The 18,771-nt window shown below is 40.0% G+C and overlaps 1 protein-coding gene across 1 annotated transcript; it reads left to right on the plus strand.

Annotated features, from left to right (window-relative positions):
• The first annotated feature begins 1,750 nt into the window (after positions 1 to 1,750).
• Positions 1,751 to 17,836, plus strand: mtf2 (metal response element binding transcription factor 2). Its single transcript, XM_039816366.1, has 15 exons — positions 1,751 to 1,966; positions 3,131 to 3,332; positions 4,492 to 4,573; positions 6,434 to 6,541; positions 6,743 to 6,843; positions 8,616 to 8,770; positions 8,884 to 8,979; positions 9,157 to 9,225; positions 9,475 to 9,598; positions 10,041 to 10,108; positions 12,730 to 12,900; positions 14,876 to 14,996; positions 15,502 to 15,554; positions 15,873 to 15,965; positions 16,715 to 17,836. The coding sequence occupies exons 1-15, from the start codon at positions 1,962 to 1,964 to the stop codon at positions 17,088 to 17,090; spliced, it is 1,824 nt and encodes a 607-aa protein (XP_039672300.1). The 5' UTR covers positions 1,751 to 1,961; the 3' UTR covers positions 17,091 to 17,836.
• Positions 17,837 to 18,771: the final 935 nt, after the last annotated feature.

Here is an 18,771-nt window from a genome sequence, read left to right on the forward strand (position 1 = left end):
AATCGATTAAAAGTTAAAAATAAATATATGTATTAGGTCTCATTATAGTAAATAAAGCAAGTACAGTTGTCATTGCTCTGGCCCTAACAAGCAGCAGTCGTTTAAGTGCTTCCCATAATTTTTTTTTTTTCAAACTTTATGACATTTCATTACAATTTAGGAATATGAAGTTTGCATTTGTCAAAAACAATATTATCATATTCAAAATAGAAAGGCTTATAGTGACAGTACACAATAATACATACATACGTAGGTAGTAGGCCTATATAATTCATTAATTTCATTTATTATACAGGAAAGGATTAAAAGTAACATTAAGTTACAGTTTAAAATGGGCCTGACTCAGTTTAAAAACTGGTTTCCAGCAGGTTCCTGTTCTGCAGAAACATAGAACATAAAACACAGTTACAGCATATAAAGACAGAAACACATGTACAGGACATTAGCATGGGCTAGACAGATACAGACAACTAAAAACAACAATACAGACAATACATGAACAATCAATGAGTGCAAGTGTAATAACCGTTGAGAAGGAACAGTTTGTAGGCCTATGCCTTTCTGAAATATGTGATGGATGGTAGTGTTCTGATGTGATGGGGAATGTCATTCCAAATTTTGGTGTATGTATGAAAAAAGGATTTCTGACCATAGTTGTTTTGGTATGGAGGGACTGGAATGAATGCCTGTGAAACTGACCCAGTGAGGTATGCTGGCCTCATATCGTGTGTTGGGAGAAGTGCAGCAAGTGCTGGTGAAGTGCTATTTTGAATCTGAAAATAAAATGTAATAGCCTGACTGTTTATATAGTTCTAGTAAGTCAGAGTGTGTGAGCGTGTGAGTGCAATGCAATGGTGAGACCACTTTGGAAGATTACTGTGGATCTTGAGAGCTCGATTGTATAGTCGTGCTATTGGTTCAGTAATTTCCTTAGTGGTACGAGACCAAATTGGAAGACAGTGGGACATTGTTGAAAACACAATTGCAGGTAAGCTTCAGAAACAGAAATGGAAATATATGATCTAATCTTGTGATACATATTAAAAATAAGTAAAAATAAAATAAATAAAGTTTCTGATTCAGCTTTTTTGTTAAGTTAGAAATGTGTTCCCGGTATGTAAGGTGTGTATCAAGTAGCACACCGAGATATTTGTAAGTCATAGTCATAAGTAATAGGATCAGTGAAAGAAATACTTTCTGGGTGAGTGAAAATACATACATTCAGTTTTCTTTACACTGATGGTCATGTGGTTCTTTTTCAACCAGTCATGCAAGAACTGAAGATCAGATGATAATTTGGAATTTATGACATCAGGATTTGAGTCATATGTAATGTAATACTATACATAATGAAAGTAAATATACCTAAGGCAAGGCATTACATGATCGCATTGCATTATCACTTTCCAGCATGTAACAATCCTCAATTAGGTTTCTGTACACAGCCGAATATATCAATATAGCACACATCATTTGTATTTTGAGAGCCTATCAGTAAATGAGTCATTTTTCTAGCAGATCCAATTAAATGAATAAATAATACAGGCCAAAACATTGTGTCTTATTCAAAACTTAACAAATTGAGACATAGAACATTTTTTTTTGTATTAGCTGGTTTGAATCAGCTAGTATTTGTAGAGAAAAATAATTATTTAATTCATTTTTAAACCAATTTAGTGACGGTTTCTGATTTTTTTATTTTTTTTTATTTTAAACTGCATTTCTTTAGCTAACGCTTCCCATAATGCACTCCCCGATCATCAGCGGGAAACCAAAATGGCGAACGTGCTTGGGGAAAATGAACCGTTTGTTATCTTCTGAAGAAGGCCAGAGCCCCGCAAGTTTCCGCGATATACTTTTGAAATAGATTCAACTGCAGAAGAAGCGGGATAACAGCGGTCGTTCCCATTCAGTTTTTTGTTGTTGTACGAGTCATTTGTTGAAGAAGCGGAGGTGACCGAATGAGGTATTGTTGTCATCATGTTTTCCTCCTTTTCGGGGGGTGTGGGTCCGACGGTCAGCGACCTCTCCGGGGTTACCGCTTTTCATGTGGGTTATTCATGCTAACAACCAGGCCTGGCTGCTAGCTTTTTCATATTACAAGACATTTCAGTATTCAGTGTTCTCTCAAGCTGTCCCTTTATCCTCGCTAGGGGCAAATATTGACCATTTTTACTCAGTATTCGAACAAAGGGAATCTCGGATGTACAGGCATTGGCTAATGGAAATAGAAAAAAAAATCTACAATCTCTAACTTAATGAATGTTTTGCAACGAAAGATACACATGTGGTGTAAATATAGATGACACTGACATCCAGTTGTCAGTTCATATGTAGCTGTGTGTTCAAAATGTATAGCAATCTTTGCGTTTACTTTAGTTTTTGATGTCGGAAAGGCTATAGAAATGCTCAGCATTGACCTGCAGCCATCTTACTGACTGCATGGCTGTGGTTAATTACCAATTAGCACTAATTATGAGTAGAATCACCTGTTGTGTGTATCCACTGGAGGGGAAATGGCATGCGTTTCATTTTCAGCCATTGTGTTTTTTTTTTATTTTTGTTTTTTTTTAAGATCTTCTATAACCACACCATATATCCTTTTTATGATGACAGTATTTCAGTAGAGATTCAGATATATCTGCATATAATTCCTGTTGGCTGTTAGAAAGGAATTTCATTGATGGTCAAAACCATAGTGTGGATTGTAGTATTCCTATTTTTAAGCCACAAAGCAGAGGTATCATTATCGAGAGTCTAAGGACAGAGGGTGTCCTATGCTGTACAGATTGTAAAGTCCCTGGAGGCAAATTTGTGATATAAATAAAATTGACTTGAATTATAAAAAAAAAAAAAACAGCCTGTGTGAAAAGCTTAGCCCATCTTGTACTGGCATTTTTACCATTACTCTCAATAAAGTTATCATTATTATGCGTTGTTACATCTATTTGCCTACATACTTATTGCTTGTTAAATGAAATGCCCAGCACACTGTCAGCAGCACGCAGACTTGGAATTGGTGATAATAATGCAGGGATTGACGTGTCTCCTGAAAGTACAGTAATAATGATTAATCTCATTTCCTGTTGTCTCTCATCTCTCTTTCTCCCTGCCGCCGCCCCCACCTCAGAGACTCAGGGGTTGTGGATCACCTGTCTGTCCATCACAGAGCTCTCCCCCAGCGGCAGCAGCAGGCTGTGTCCTTGTCCCCCTCAAGCCTTTCTGCTAGGGGGGAGTATGGAGAGGACGACATGTCTGACAGGTTCACAGAGGGACAGGACGTCTTGGCCCGGTGGTCAGATGGCTTGTTCTACTTGGGGACAATCACCAAGGTTAGTGTGAGGGAAACACTCCTTTTGCTACAAAAATTCGTTTTTATTTCACAGTACCACCACATACTCCAGCACACCAGATACGCAAAACACAGGAAACAGCCCTAACGAGGCCTTCAAGTGCATACATTTGACATGATTTCAGTTTTTGGACCTCGCCTGATTCTCCACTCACTGACAGTTTTTGGAGCTCGCCGTCGTGTTTCCCCCGACTCATTTCCTGGTTCTCCATCACCAGAAACGACATGAAATCAAGGAGAGGGTTAACTTTTCCTGCTACAGATTTCCCACCTTGGTCAGAAAGCACATGGGAGACACTTTGTTCCTCTCACTATGCCTCTAGAGTCGCTCGCTCCAAAGCTAATCACCGCCACTCTCTCACTTCTCCCTCGCTTTACTACACACTCCCCACACACACACGCCGCTCGACGCACACTCCCCAACGCACAAGTATAAACTTCAGGCCACTTATGTAGGCTACGGTGAAAGCTCTGCGTAGATCCTCCGCACAACCGTAAATCACGCTTTTGTGTGAATGTGTTGAGGGGAAACCTGGGGGAGGGGTTACCTGTAACAATAGGAACTTTACTCTGTGTGTGTGTGTGTGTGTGTGTGTGTGTGTGTGTGTGTGTGTGTGTGTGTGTGTGTGTGTGTGTGTGTTGCATTTGCACCACAGTCCAAAGTTGTTGCACCTAGAGGAAACGTCTATAAATAGTATATTTAGTGAACACTTGTGCCAACGATAACCCCACCTAACTCTTCTTGTCCCTTTCTTCTTTGTTTTATCACTGCAAATCGGGCGCACCAACAATTTGGAGTGCTTGTTTCTGGTGGACATCCATTTTTGGAACAACATGGTCATGTAGTGTGAAAACCACAAATACTGTTGACAGAAAATTACGAGAGAGCTAGTTGTGTAGTGTGAACAGTACAGCAATCTGAGGACTTTGAAAGTCGCTTGGTGTGGGCGGAGGTTAATATTTAGATTATACTTAGCAGATAGGACAGCGTCTACCTGAGTCTTATGTGACACGAAACATATAATATATTACTGGACTAGTGTGACGATGTGGGATGCCTGGGCGCTATTTAGGCTTTAAGAACCGTGTAGTGTTTAGGAAGACATTCATCTTTTTTTTCTTTTTTTTCCCTCCTTCAGATAGATCGGGACAAGCAGCGATGCTTTGTGGTTTTTGAGGATCGGTCAAAGTCCTGGGTTCTGTGGAAGGATATCCAGACAGGTTAGTTCCTTCAACTTCAAGATCTACTTGTTTGTGAAATATGTGGAGCTCACTATTGAATAAAAAGGCAGTCCTTGATCATTTGCAGGTATTTGAAAGGAAGATATGCTATTGTATTGACTCTCAGCAACTGCACCTTGGGTTCTGTACAGTTTAATAGTAATTTTGCCGCCTTCTGCCTTACTTATCTCCCTACTCTTGTTGCTGGCAGTTAAACTGTCCAGTGTCCGTCATCAGACAACACAAGTCCAGATGAGCATAGGGTAGATGCACAGAGAGGCTGGCGTCTAGCTCAGTCAGTTAGAATGTGAATATGACACAGATTAGCTTCATAATAAGGCATAACATGATTTTTGAGGGATTAAACATTTTTAACATTTCTTGACAAATATCCACTACTTGATTGTATATGTATTTTTCGAGCTTGGCTACTGAGCTGATCCACGTGTTGCTGCACAGCTGTATGTACACAGTGTAGTGCTGGTTAAAATGCCTTGTTTTCTGCTGACCCCCAGTGGTTGAAGTTCTCACTTTTGCTGCAGTAAAAATGCACTTGCAGTGTTTAACTAAACCCTGCCATCACTCAGTACGTTTACATGCACACTGATATTACACTATTATTCCGAATTTGAAGCGGGTCACGTAAACAGCATATTCCGTCTGGATATTCTGTATAAGGCCTTTTTTCGAATATAGCATTCTCCAATTAAAACATGTGGGATATTCCGGTATTATTTGGGTTTTAGAGGCATTCTTTGGACATGTATACAGTGCATTCGGAATATGTGTCTCAATCTGGGGTTTTACCACAGGCTTACGGCCTCTTGCCTGTTTTAAAGCTTATGGTCAGCTTTGTGCGTTGCTATGGTTGCTGTAAACAAACCAACCAGCCAACAGTTTGCAAGGCTGCAGACCCGATAAGAAGCTACTTTTAAACATTATCAAAGACTTGGATATCAACAGTTTTTTTGATATTCACACACATCGCTATGCCGACCTTTTCAAGAAACTGGCTGAAGGAATGAAAGAGGGAAGCTGTGTTCACATGGTCCAACAAGTCCACCACTGCTGGTCAACTTTGAAAAAATCGTATTTTGCATGGCTACATGTAAACGGGAATATTATTGGAATATTCACTTTCATTAGCCATGTAAAAAGTTTAGTCGGAATATTGTCTTTTTCGGAATAAAGGCAAAAACTGGAATATTATGTGCATGTAAACGTAGTGACTGTGGGTGTGGTTACGGGTACAGCAGCCTGGTATTATTACTATTGAGAGCACAGTTTCTGAAAAGAGACATTCATTTTCATTGAATGAGTCTTTTCAGAAACGTTGTTTCAGGATTAATCGGGATAATCTACAGTTGGCACATGGCAGCACTATTTTCAATAAGCACTTGAACTTTAAACACTATTTGAGGTGCTCAGGTGGCTACTGTGTTACAACAATCGTTTATTTGTCCATTTCAAAATGTTTGTGAATGTACAATTATTAATGTTACAAACTGTTTGTCTCATAAATTGTGTGCTATGGTGTTTTATGCTGTTGAAGAGTTAGTTGTGGGTTATTAATTGTTATAAAGTTACTACCGTGACTGAGAAGGGTATGCAGTTAACAGGCGTCCCGTTCTCAAATCACTTGCCGTTTACCTCTGCTGGAGCGCTCTCCTTGGCAATGCACCGGTATTACAGTATATGGAAAAATTCATATAATTCGGGAAATTAATACCAGTATACGCTATGAACTGGTATACCGCCCAGCACTAGTTGGCACTACTATCAATAAGCACATGAATTTTAAACACTATTTGAGGTGCTAAGTTAGCCTTTCCTCTGTCACAATATTTTTGTCCATTTCAGGGGATGAAGATGATGAAGATGAGGATGATGACATTGTGTGCTCTATATGCCAAGACGAAACTTCAGATGAACCCAATGAAATTGTCATTTGTGACAAGTGTGGACAAGGTACCGTCCATTGTCCCTGATGCTCTTATAACTAACATTGAACAAAGCAGATAGTGCGGTTCTTTTATGTTTTCTTACTTATTCCATTCTTTGTACATCTACCTATTGATCTCTAATCTCTGGTCATTAAGGGAATTTGTCTTCTTCAAAGAGTGATCCAGTAGATGGCAGCTGCATGTAAATGTGTTCATTGTCTTTTAGGCTACCATCAGCTGTGCCACACCCCCATCATTGATGCCTCTGTCATTGACTCTGATGACAAGTGGCTCTGCTCAGAGTGTGTGCTCACTTCTATACCTAAGGTACAGCTTTTGTTTTGGGTATAAATGCATGAAACCTTTATGTAGTATTGATCGCTATTTTGCAGGCTGTAGTCAAGTCCACCTTTGTCGAGTCCAAGACCAGGACTAATCGAGTCCAAAGAGGTCCAAGTCAATACTGAAACGGAGGAGAAAAAAAAAAATCCTCTTCAAGACCACTTACTTCCCTGTTCATAATGTATGTGAAGTGAGAGACAGTATATCTTCTATTTTAAGATGATCATTTTGCTTTATTATTTGTAATAATCAAAAAGCAAGTGCAGAGTAACACATTATAGGATCAATTTAGGCCATATTATTTACTTCAATCATCAAATGGAAATGTTCCCATTCTTGAACTTGTCCTGAAGAATTCACAGTACAAAGTGCTCGCTGACATTGTGTCTGTGGCCAAAATGAAAATGATCGATGCCTGATGATTGAGGCATATGATGCAGCCAGGGGTGTACCGGGCGACCGATCTCGACGCCGGTTCCAGAAGGATTTTGAATTAATAATACCTGTTTTCTGAACGAGCGTGCTTCATCAATGGTTTTGTTTTGAAGGAGGAAGTTACTTTAGAACAAAAGCATATGGTGCTGGACTTGGTCGAGGCCAACTACAATATTTGGTGAGTCCAATGACCGAGTCCGAGACAACAGAAAAGTGTCTCAAGTACTACAGCCCTGCTATTTTGTGAGACTCATTATTTGCTCTGCTTTAACAGTAAAGCACAATGGCGATAAGAGACTATAGAGTCCAAAACCATCTTTGGAGTCAATGTCGTATATTAGGGGTGCACGATTCAGAAAATGTCACGATTCGAGTCAGTATTGATTTTTAGACTCAAGATTTGATTCAAAATCGACTTTCGATTCAAAAACGATTACCGATTAAAAGAAACAAACAACAAAAAACTATAAACTACAAAAAATTTAAATGTAATTACTTTTCCCATGTGATTGCAGTAGTCATACAATTTAAAAGAAAAGAAACCCAACAAACTAAACGTAGTCTGATATTACTTTATATGTCTTCATACAAAAATACAAACTTTTGCAAATAAAAACTGCCAAGTGGCAAGCTTTGGCCAGCTTTCAAATACATTTAATTCAAGTAAAACTGTTGAATAAAAATAGCTTTTCGTTCAGAGTTCGCAGCAATGAAAGAGTGCGTTGGTTGACCGGCATGTTAGGTACTTTAGGTTGTCGTTCGTCCACGTCTTTAATGTTAATCTCCAGGTGATGGCGTACCATGGGAGTTCTCAGGTTTGTGGTGTTTCCAAAATACTTAACTTTTGCTTTGCAAATCCTGCATATAGCATAATTCCTATCAAGTTCCGTCTTCCCCTCGAGGTTATAAAAGCCGAAATGTGCCCAAAACTCTCGCCTTCAATGAGGATGGAACAGGTTGAATAATTCTTTCTGTGAGGTTTTCCGTTTTCCGCGCCGACTAAACTACTTCCGCTGCACTCGTTCTTCTTCTGATTATGACAAGAGGGCCCAGGCGTTGGTGTGAATTTGACGCAGCACCATCTATGGGAATGGTGAGCTGAACTCATTTCAGGACAATAGTATACACGCCATTACAAAACGAAAGGAAAAAAAATATATAGATTTTTGGAATTCTATGAATCAAATTTGAATCGGTAGAGCTTGAATTGCAATGTGAATAGATTTTTATTTTATTTTTTGCACACCCCGATCGTATATACCTAATATGTGTACATAGTTTTATGTTTGGGTAAACATGCTTTTTGTCTGTGTGGATTCCAGAGGGGAGCCTCTGCTAAAGGTTTTCTGCCGCACGAGCAGCAGGAGCATATAGGGCTGCACCTGTCCCTCCCATACATTTTGGACGAACTGGTTTGGAACCAGGGCCACAAGACTAATATCCAACAGTGCTACTGCTACTGTGGAGGTCCAGGAGAGTGAGTAACATGTTACATACTTTAAAAAACACACGGTAAACAATTTCCTTTTTATTTTTATTTTTTTTTATATACCCTGGTACAACTAACAATTCTCTTTTTTTTCTTTGAAGTTGGTACCTGAAGATGCTGCAGTGTAACGAGTGTGAGCAGTGGTTCCATGAGGCGTGTCTACATTGCTTACAGATGCCCATGCTCTATGGAGATAGGTGTGAATACCACTGTGTGTTTCACAATGGCGGTGGGGGGGGGGGGGTCTGATTAAATTATTTGGACACCTTGAACATCCAGTCATCTGTTCAACAATTGTTTAAATATGTCCTGTGGTCACCAACTCATTTTGCAGCATAACAAGATGACATGTTTTTGTGTTTGTGTAACTTCAGGTTTTATCTGTTTATTTGTTCCGTTTGCAATGGTGGATCAGAGTTCCTCAGCCGACTGCCTCTTAGCTGGTAAGTAAATCTGAAGATGTATATTTAGCGTTGAAACAGATAGCCTTCCTTAAACGGTATACGATTTAATAAACGATGATGTGGTTTCCCTTCTTCCCAAAGTAGTGCCTTTTTAGATATGTATCTTATTTGTTTTTTTACAATAGCTGTGCCTTATCGCCTCTCTCAATTCCTGCATTTTTGTTTTTAATATTATTTTGGAACCAGACTAAGAGTACAGAAAACACAGTTTTTACTGAAATGTTTCAGGGAGGATGTCACACACCTGAGCCTGTACAACTTGAGTGTGATCCACAAGAAGAAGTACTTTGACTCTGAGATGGACCTGATGTCGTACATCAATGATACCTGGGAGCTGCTGCAGCTGGGGGAGGTGAGGACACTACTCATTAAGTTACATGTGACTATTCACTAACTTTAATTTGTAATGCACGCACACACTCCCACACTCTTTTGTGTTCTTTGCACAGTAGTGTTTTTTTTTTGTTGAGTTTTCTACTGAACATGAAGACACTTATTGTATTTGTGTAAGTATGTTTTTGATTTGGCACAGGATGTTAAGAATTGGCAACCTGTTGCACCTTAACGGTTTCCAGACTGTGTATCTGCTTAATGCACCAATACATCTCAAGTTAATTGGAGACTAGAAAACCACATTGTTAGCTTGTTCTTGAGGGTTCATTATTTTTGAATTATCCCTGGCTGCCAAATTAGTTTTTGAAACCATATGGTGTTGATTTACTGAGTTACCTTTTTTCTTTTCTTGCACCCTGTCTTTCCTGTTTGGTGACCTTCTCCCCCCCCCGTGTCTGCAGCTCGCCAACACTCCCAGATCAGAGCGATATCAATGTGTTCTGGAAGCATTAAACAACAACAGCAGCATGTAAGTTATCCCTTTTTTTGTTTTTAAATACTTTTGGGGGGTGTTTTGGGTTTTTGGGGGGGGGGGGGGGGGTTTTCCCCTTTTTTTTTGGACCCGTGCATTTGTCTATAATAAGGACAAATGCAAACTTTTATTTCTAAAGAATATTTAACACTGGAACTGGAAGACATTTTAAATATCCACAATAAATGAACAAAACAACCAAAAACAATAAATAAAATAGACTCTCAGTTGATGTTAACAAAAAATGCACTGGAATAAAAACCAAACAATCAAAAACAATAAATAATAATTTCCATTTAAAAATGATCGAGCTCATTTTTATTTATCATGCGATTTATTGCATATTACGACAGGCCTAATTGTAATGGCAGTTAAAATCTTACTAAAAAACTAAGTAAACTTAATGCTGGAAGTACTGGTCATTGAGGCACAGAGAGAGGGAGAGAGAGACAAACAGGTAAGAGTTATATACTATAGTCAAAGGACCATAGTATATTTTTTCCCGGGGAAGTGGAAGCTCTCGTGTGCTTGGCTTCTAGTAATGCCTGCGTCATCCGCAGAAGCTGAACAAAGCTTCAGTGCCCTCAGGAGGGTAGAGACGTGGCTTCGGCTGACCATTGGACAGAGTTGACTGAACCACGCGGCTTTATGTCACATTTATAAGGCTAAACTCGACCTTGTGGATCGTAAAAAAAAAAAGATCGGTGAAGAATTAATTTCTTTCAGTGAAAAACACAAAAGGTTCTTTGGATAATGTTATTTATTTAATGTCCCATGTCTCCGAATTCTAGAGAGCTGGGAAATATCTGGGAATCGTAAACGGAGGCTGTTTTTTAAAAAGAGCCATATTTGACTGGATTTCCAATATTTAATATCAATTTCCCAGAGATAAATTAATAACATTGGTGTTTTTTACTAACGGAAAGTCATGTGCAGTTATTATTTTAAGGCCATCTTTCAGTGGATTTCATCTCCTGGCTTGGCTTAGACTGTTTTGAGAACTTGCATCTTAAATGGGCTGCACTGTTATATTTGGTCACATGTAAGTTTCAGACCTTTTGCAATGGTTACATAGAACATTTTACTCATGATCAACAGGAAGGACAAGGACATTTTGTTCTTTCAAAGCTTTGTACATAGGTATTTGCAAGCTATGCTTATTGTACAGTTCAATAGACAATAGATATTGTCATCTTTCCAGTAATTGTCTTACATTACTTTTAAAAATAGAAATTTTCTGACCGTTAATCTAAACGGGCTATGTTAAGTCTTGGTTTTAGCTAAGGGCTCAGTTGTAGGCCTGCACTAGCCTGGATGCCAGCCGAACTTAGCCCCGCCCACAATATTCGAGGTCGGACTAGAATCTGAGTAGGACCACGTCAGGCTAGGCCTGCACGATAAATCGTTATAAAATCGTGATCTCGATTCACCCCTGTTCACCCTGTTGATCCTGTATCAGGGCCATATTTAGTTCAATGTGTTATGTCACTATTTTTGGTAGCCTACTGTACTTAAATGGCCAGTTATGTACTTAATTTCTTTATTCATTGAAGCCTCTATGTTTACAGGCTTGTGGTGATGCACAATTTGCTAAAAGAAATCGTGATCTTGATATCAATTCTAAGTTAAAAAATCGTGACTCATATTTCCCCCGAATCGTAGGCCTACTCAGTTGGCAATTTCACAACATAGACCATTAATGTACTCAAAAGCACAAGAATAAAACCATTGTGTTGAAATGAGAATTCATGTGATTTCAACTGTCGAATGGTTAGTGCGTAGTTTTTTTTAAACTAAAGTTTTTTTTAAACTAAAGTTTTTTTGGTTTTCTAGAATAATTTAGAAGCTTCAACAAGTTCTGATTGATTTTTAATCAAGGCTTTAATCATTCATGACCAAAATGTGTTGTATTCTTGTTTTCAGTTCAGTAACATCCGTAATCATGTGGGAATCATTCCAAAACAGATATGTTTGATGTGTTTTTGAATGTGCAGACAGTTTTGAACATTAATAGCTTATATTTGTTTCTGCAAGATTACTGCTAAAGTCCAGGTTTTTTTAAATTATTTAAAATATATTAATTGACGTGAAAATGTGCCACAGGCACATTTAGAGAGGTTATTTCCTTGAGCAAAAGACACAAATGGAGGGAGGAATAAATCATGCTTACATGTGTGATGACTCAGTAGTGATAACATTAAATAAGAAATGCTGATCTACATGAGAATATTTTAAAGCAATACAGAACGTCTGAGAGCCTTACTGCATTATATTCCACTATATCTTCTATCGCCTGAATTTTGTTTTCTTTTACATAAGTTAAGACATTTCAGTTCACGATTAAATTGATGCAGACAAGGCACAAATTGGTCCATAACAATTCACCAGAATGCAGGAAATAAAGTCTTCAACGCTCAAATTTTCCTGGGGAGCACCCCCCAGACCCTTGCCTAATATGTCCCTCCCCCAATACAAAAACGTTGTTTTTGCCGACGATGGCCTCAAAGTGTTCAACCATGTCTTTTTCTTAACTCCCAACTGTCTTGGTTTTATTTTATTTATTTTTTACTTTTTGCATTTCTACCGGTCATTACCCTTTCTCCTTGTCTCTCTTCCAGGTTCATGTCAGGGAAGGAAGTTAAGAAAAAGAAGCACTTGTTTGGGCTGAGGATCCGTTTCCCTCCTGCTCCACCCAACTCAGATGAGCCAACCAGCAGAGTGATGGAGAGGGCTTCACATGAGATCACTATCAAAGGATGCAAGTCCACCAAGGCTCTGTCTGGCATGAGGTAAGATGGGAAAACCTACATTTAAAGGTCCTATGACATGAAAATGTCACTTTATGAGGTTTTTTAACATTAATATGTGTTCCCCCAGCCTGCCTATGGTCCCCCAGTGGCTCGATAGGTGTAAACCGAGCCCTGGGTATCCTGCTCTGCCTTTGAGAAAATGAAAGCTCAGATGGTCAAGGCCACACCCCCACTCTCCACCTTGCCCCCTCCTACTCCTCAATAGCATTTAAAGCTACAGACACAGAAATGGCACATCCTAAGGAAAGCTCATTGTGGGACTGGCTCTAGTGGCTGTAATTCTGCACCAAGGCTGAATTTTGGCAAAGAGACTTCAGATACAGTATTGGGGGACCACTAAGGTCTATATAAAAGAGACTTCAGATACAGTATTAGGGGACCACTAAGGTCTATATAAAAGAGACTTCAGATACAGTATTAGGGGACCACTGAGTAGGCCTGTCACGATAACAAATTTTGCTGGACGATAAATTGTCCCAGAAATTATTGCGATAAATGATAATATTGTCATCGAGAGACCATTTGCATCTAATATAATGATAATGGCATAATAATACAGGTACACCTTTTCAAAGATCAATACACTTTTATTTCTAAATAATATTTAACACTGGAACTGGAAGACATTTTAAATATCCAGAACATGTCTTTGATCTCCTTTAGTATGTCGTCTTTCACGCTGATGTACAGTTGTGGAATTGCGTGTTTGACACGGTAAGTTCTCAGACTACAGACTCTGTACTACATTTTACAATTATTTAACTCTAAATATTAAATTTAAATAATATATAATTAATAAATTAAATCTATCTGTATGGCTATCTGCCACATGGCGAGTAAATGTACCAAAATAGTTCTGTTTTTCAGTCTTCATTTTGCGGGCGGGTGCGGCTTCTGCTCCTCTTCAGGTCGGAGCTTCGTGGGGGCGGGCGACACACACACACACACACACACACACACACAGGTGCAACTCTGACATACTTTCCACACTCTGTGTCCGCGGACAGCTGTAGGCTTGTACCGTTAATGTTCTGTGCATTGTCGGAAACATGCAGCCACTTTCCTGAAACCGCTCTCAGACTGACCAGCGGCGGTATGTCCGAGCCCGTCTCCACAGTCTCCACCTGCAGGTTGTCAGCTGTGTGGTTTGGATTGAAAGGGAGAAACGAGACGCCAAATAACACGGTGGATATCGCCTCATATAGGCCTACTTTCTTTTTGACGGCGCCTTTAACTGCAAAGTGCTGCGGAAACCCTGCTCCAACTCTCAACTAGCGTTTTCTGTCTCTGTCTCTCTGTCCGCAGTCCCGCCCCCACAAAGACCATGCGACTGACAAGAGGGTTCACTCCTCGTTACGCTAAGGAACCGAGAGTGGTCCTCCAGTCTCTTTGGTAGAGAGAGACGAGGAAAACAAACAAGCATGCAAATGGAAATTATCGCGGCCGGAAAAATTATCGAGCTAATTTTTTTTTATCGTGCGATAACTCGATTTATTGACTATCGCGACAGGCCTACCACTGAGGTCTATATAAAAGAGACTTCAGATACAGCATTAGGGGACCACTAAGGTCTATATAAAAGAGACTTCAGATACAGTATTAGGGGACCACTAAGGTCTATATAAAAGAGACTTCAGATACAGTATTAGGGGACCACTAAGGTCTATATGAAAGCATCCAAAACACAGCATGTCATAGGACCTTTAAAGTTCTGAAGTTAAAGGTTTTCAAACTTCTGGGTGGGACATCCACCCATTCATTGTAAGCCTTTTTGAATTTGAACAGCTTGTGTTGGACTGATGGTGTAAAATGACAAACTAATACAACATTAAAAAAAAGCAGTGTTTTTAATGCACCATGTAATTTCTTTCATTTGTGACTGCTTAACAGTTGTAGTGTTATCAATGCACACAGTCATTACTTGCAAAACTGTTGTGAAATGTTGTTGCTCTAGAGCTTGCAGTACTTTAACCAATGGCACAGAGAAGAAGAAAAAGAAGAAGAAAAAGAGGAAGCAAGGAGCACATTCTCTGGAGACTCTGGCTAAACCACAACACAGTGAACTCTTATCCCAGGTTGGTGTGTGTGGGGGTGTGTAGGCGTGAACTGTGTGTATAGGCGTGTGCTGTGTGTGTGTGGGGGGGGTGTAGGCGTGAGCTGTGTGGGGGGTTGTGTGTGTGTGTGTGTGTGTGTGTGTGTGTGTGTGTGTGTGTGTGTGTGTGTGGGGGTGTAGGCGTGAACTGTGTGTATAGGCGTGTGCTGTGTGTGTGTGGGGGGTGTAGGCGTGAGCTGTGTGGGGGTTTGTTGTGTGTGTGTGTGTGTGGGGGTGTAGGCGTGAGCTGTGTGGGGGTTGGGTGTGTGTGTGTGTGGGGGGTGTAGGCGGGGGGGTGGGGGGTGTGGGGGGGGGTGTAGGCGTGAGCTGGGTGTGTACATAGTTGTTGAGAGGTGCAGGTATTGTTGCCTTCCTATGTATAGGTCTGAGCTCACAAGCTCTCAAACTAACTATTTCTGGGGATATAGAGCAACTGTTAAAGTAAAAGGAAACCCACTGAGAGAAAAATGTTTTCTTGTCTTTGACAGGAAGTAAGAAGGCCTCTGGAGCTCCACACATTGGATCACTTAACCTCTATCAAGTAAGTGGTGAAGCTACCGTACTGTTCAGGCTGCAACTAACAGCTGTTTTCATTTTCTTTTGATCCCATCAGCCCACGGTGATGTCTTTAAAGTGCTTGTGTTGTCCTTAGTATTTTTGCTTGATTGATTACGACGATTAATTGATTATCAAAGTTTTCGCAGATTAATGTACTCTGTTGACTGATGTAATTTATTCATTCAGTTTTATGTACAGCGAGTTAAACTAACTTTCAGCAGCATGTTTCTGTCCTGTGTATAATGTTTTATTTTTTTATTTTATTTTTTTAATGCTCATTTTACCGCCCCAACAACACTAGGAGTGAGAGGTCTCTGCTGTCTTCAGATGTGGAATCAATAGGAGCCCTGAGCACCACAGAAACTACCTCAACTAGCATTTCAAGACAGTCCAGGTTTGCCTGCTATGGAATTGCAACATCTAACCCTTTTTATATCTATGGTTCTATGGAGGGCAGTGTCAGTCATTCTGTCTGTCGATCTGTGGCTTTGGTCCAGGCTCAAATATTTAAACAACTATTGGGATGTGTGCTATGACATGTTGTACTTTCCAGAATAACTTTATGGATCTCCTGACTTGTCCTCTAGTGCCACCATGAGGTTGTCATTTGGGTTTTTTGAGGGAAATTTCTTAAACTGTTTAATGGATTAACATTAAGTTTGGTAGAAACATTGATGTTTCCCTTACATTTTTCTCTGTCATCAAGTCACAATTTCAATTGATCGAAAACTTTATTACTACTACATACCTTCAAAACTATTTTCCCAAATTCCCATCAGCCTCGGCTGTACTTTGTTTAGTGCTAATTAGCAAATTAAGATTTTGAACATGGTTAACATTACCTGCTTCTTTTAATTTATTGGTTTATTAAAAACAGACGGTGACCATAAATATATTGCACCAATGCACATTATCACAATGCTAATTTCCATCTGTTGTATACGGTGTAATGTTTGACATCCACATGTTGGCATTGGGAGCATGAAAACATGCTAATTTTAGCATTCATCTCAATGCACTGCTGTGCCTAAGTGCAGCCGCTCGTTTTTTGTAATTCCCCTATGTATACTTTTGTTTTTGTTATTGCCCTCAGAATTAAAATCAGTTTTTTGACTTCCTCTTTTCCTATCCAACAACCCCCAGCCTCTGTAGCTCCAGCAAGACCCGCACGACCGCCTGCATCATGCCTGTTTCCGCTCCACCCTTGAAGAGGAAACGTGGGCGGCCCCGACGGGCCCTGCAGCCCCCCAACCTGGAGATCCCCCCTCCTAGCCGTGCAGAGCCAAACCTCTCCGCTACGGAGATGCTGAGCCCACTCCCAGGGCTTCACTCCACAGACATAGTTCACGGCATGGACCCCAACAGCCAGCTCTCCCACCTCAAGAGCTCCATCAGCAGCTATTTCGGAGCAGCGGGGCGGCTGGCGTGCGGGGAAAAGTACAAAGTCCTGGCACGACGGGTCACCCTTGATGGCAAGGTGCAGTACCTGGTGGAGTGGGAAGGAGTCACTGCCTCCTAGACTTGTCTGTGTCTTCATCACTTCTGACTATTAACCAGCGCCTGCAGGAGGTTAATGGCGGTGCTAAGGACTTGTATACACAGCCTGTGTTCAGAGCATTAAATGATTTATGCCTTTTTGTTTAGTTTAGACAGGAGCAGCTTACTGCAAAGCCTACTGGTTCAGTGCACATTTAAACACGTCTTTTCCTCCTGTGTTTAAAGATTACAATTCATCGATAAAGATGAGGCATTGTCATTATACCACACCGTATTTGTGTTATTATGCTTTTAACTTTCGTTTACGTTAACAGCAACCCCTATTTCTTCAGGGGGAAGCAATTGATTAGCGCACTGCACCTGTAGGCTTTCAGTGAATCGTTATTGTACCTAATTTTTAATCCAGTGATATGCTTTTCATTTCCAGACCAGTTAATCATGAAACTGTAAGCTTTTTTTGACAGAATGTAGTTGGTCAGGCATTAAATGGTAAATCTTGGATGATAAGAGCGAAGGGGAACCTTTCTTCTAGGGATGCACCGAATCCAGATGTTTGAGGTTAAATGCCGTATCCACTGGTTAAGATTCTGCCGAAACCGAATCCTACTCCCATCCTCAGTCCATTAACAAAGTAAAGTTATGAATGAAGTCCTTCCTTTGCCGTACCTGAAGTTGCTGCATTTTAGCTGCTGTCTGTAGATTCCTTCATGCACAACTCGTATTCTTTCGGATGTTTCGGACCAAATGTTTTAACAGCAGCGATGATGTGTATTGTTTAGGGTCCTCGCCACCACGAGACAAATCGGCATTGCAAATTGAATATGTAGCTGGACTTGAATGGCCTTCTTTTGACTGAGAGTACTGCCAAACAACACTTTATCTGCTCACGAGTACCAGTTTCACTTTCTCACAGCCTGCTGCATTGAACGGTCCACCTACGTAAACACCTTCCTGTAATCAACGACGGCGCCATTATGTTGACCAGCGTAGCGTGTGTAGTGCAAGCGTAGGGTTCGGTTCAGTGGAAAAAAATTCTAGAGATTCGGCAGAAACCGAACCCCGTTAAAAAGCCCAATATTCAGCCGAATCCTGGATTCGGTGCATCCCTGCTTTCTTTAAATAGTTTATTTTATTTCACTACTACATTTAATGGACAATTACATGTTTGTTTATCATTTATTTTCTTACCAATTTGGTAAATAAACGTGTCCCCTCCTTCTCTAGTCCCAGCTAGGAGTACCTCTTGTTGCCTCGGGCAGACATCTCCTTCAGTTGTTTTTTTGGAATGTGTGCTCGTTTGTGAGCAGTTCAGGAGAAACTCAAAACAAAAGCGATGTGCTGCTGCAAATGTTTCATTTTAAATAGAATTATGCTACATGTATTTACCCCCCTCTTGTACTTTCTCATTTTCCCTTTTTTTCTGTTAAGCATTTTCGTTTCTTTTTAATTATGGATTGAACGTATCAAATTGTATCTGTTAGGCCGTCATCTCATTTTGAACCGATAACTGGAGCTTTTTAGCTCCTACGCTGCAGCATTTTCACCCATGGTAAAGTTCTTTAAATCCTTTTTTTATGTTGGTTATAGATCCCAGTTTAAAATTAAATGAGATTATGAAAAATCCCATCCTCATAAGAAGTGTATGTTTTCATAGTAGTAGTATTTTTTATTTTAAAGCGCCACCGCCTTAATCTAAATGCTTA

This window comes from Perca fluviatilis, chromosome 11 (genome assembly GCF_010015445.1).
Source record: "Perca fluviatilis chromosome 11, GENO_Pfluv_1.0, whole genome shotgun sequence".
Lineage (NCBI taxonomy): Eukaryota > Metazoa > Chordata > Actinopteri > Perciformes > Percidae > Perca > Perca fluviatilis.

Bases quoted from the DNA above. Each gene is read 5' to 3' on its own strand.
- mtf2 (XM_039816366.1), top strand. The intron at 3,333-4,491 runs GTTAGTGTGAGG...TCCCTCCTTCAG, and splicing joins ACTTGGGGACAATCACCAAG to ATAGATCGGGACAAGCAGCG. The intron at 6,542-6,742 runs GTACCGTCCATT...ATTGTCTTTTAG, and splicing joins TTGTGACAAGTGTGGACAAG to GCTACCATCAGCTGTGCCAC.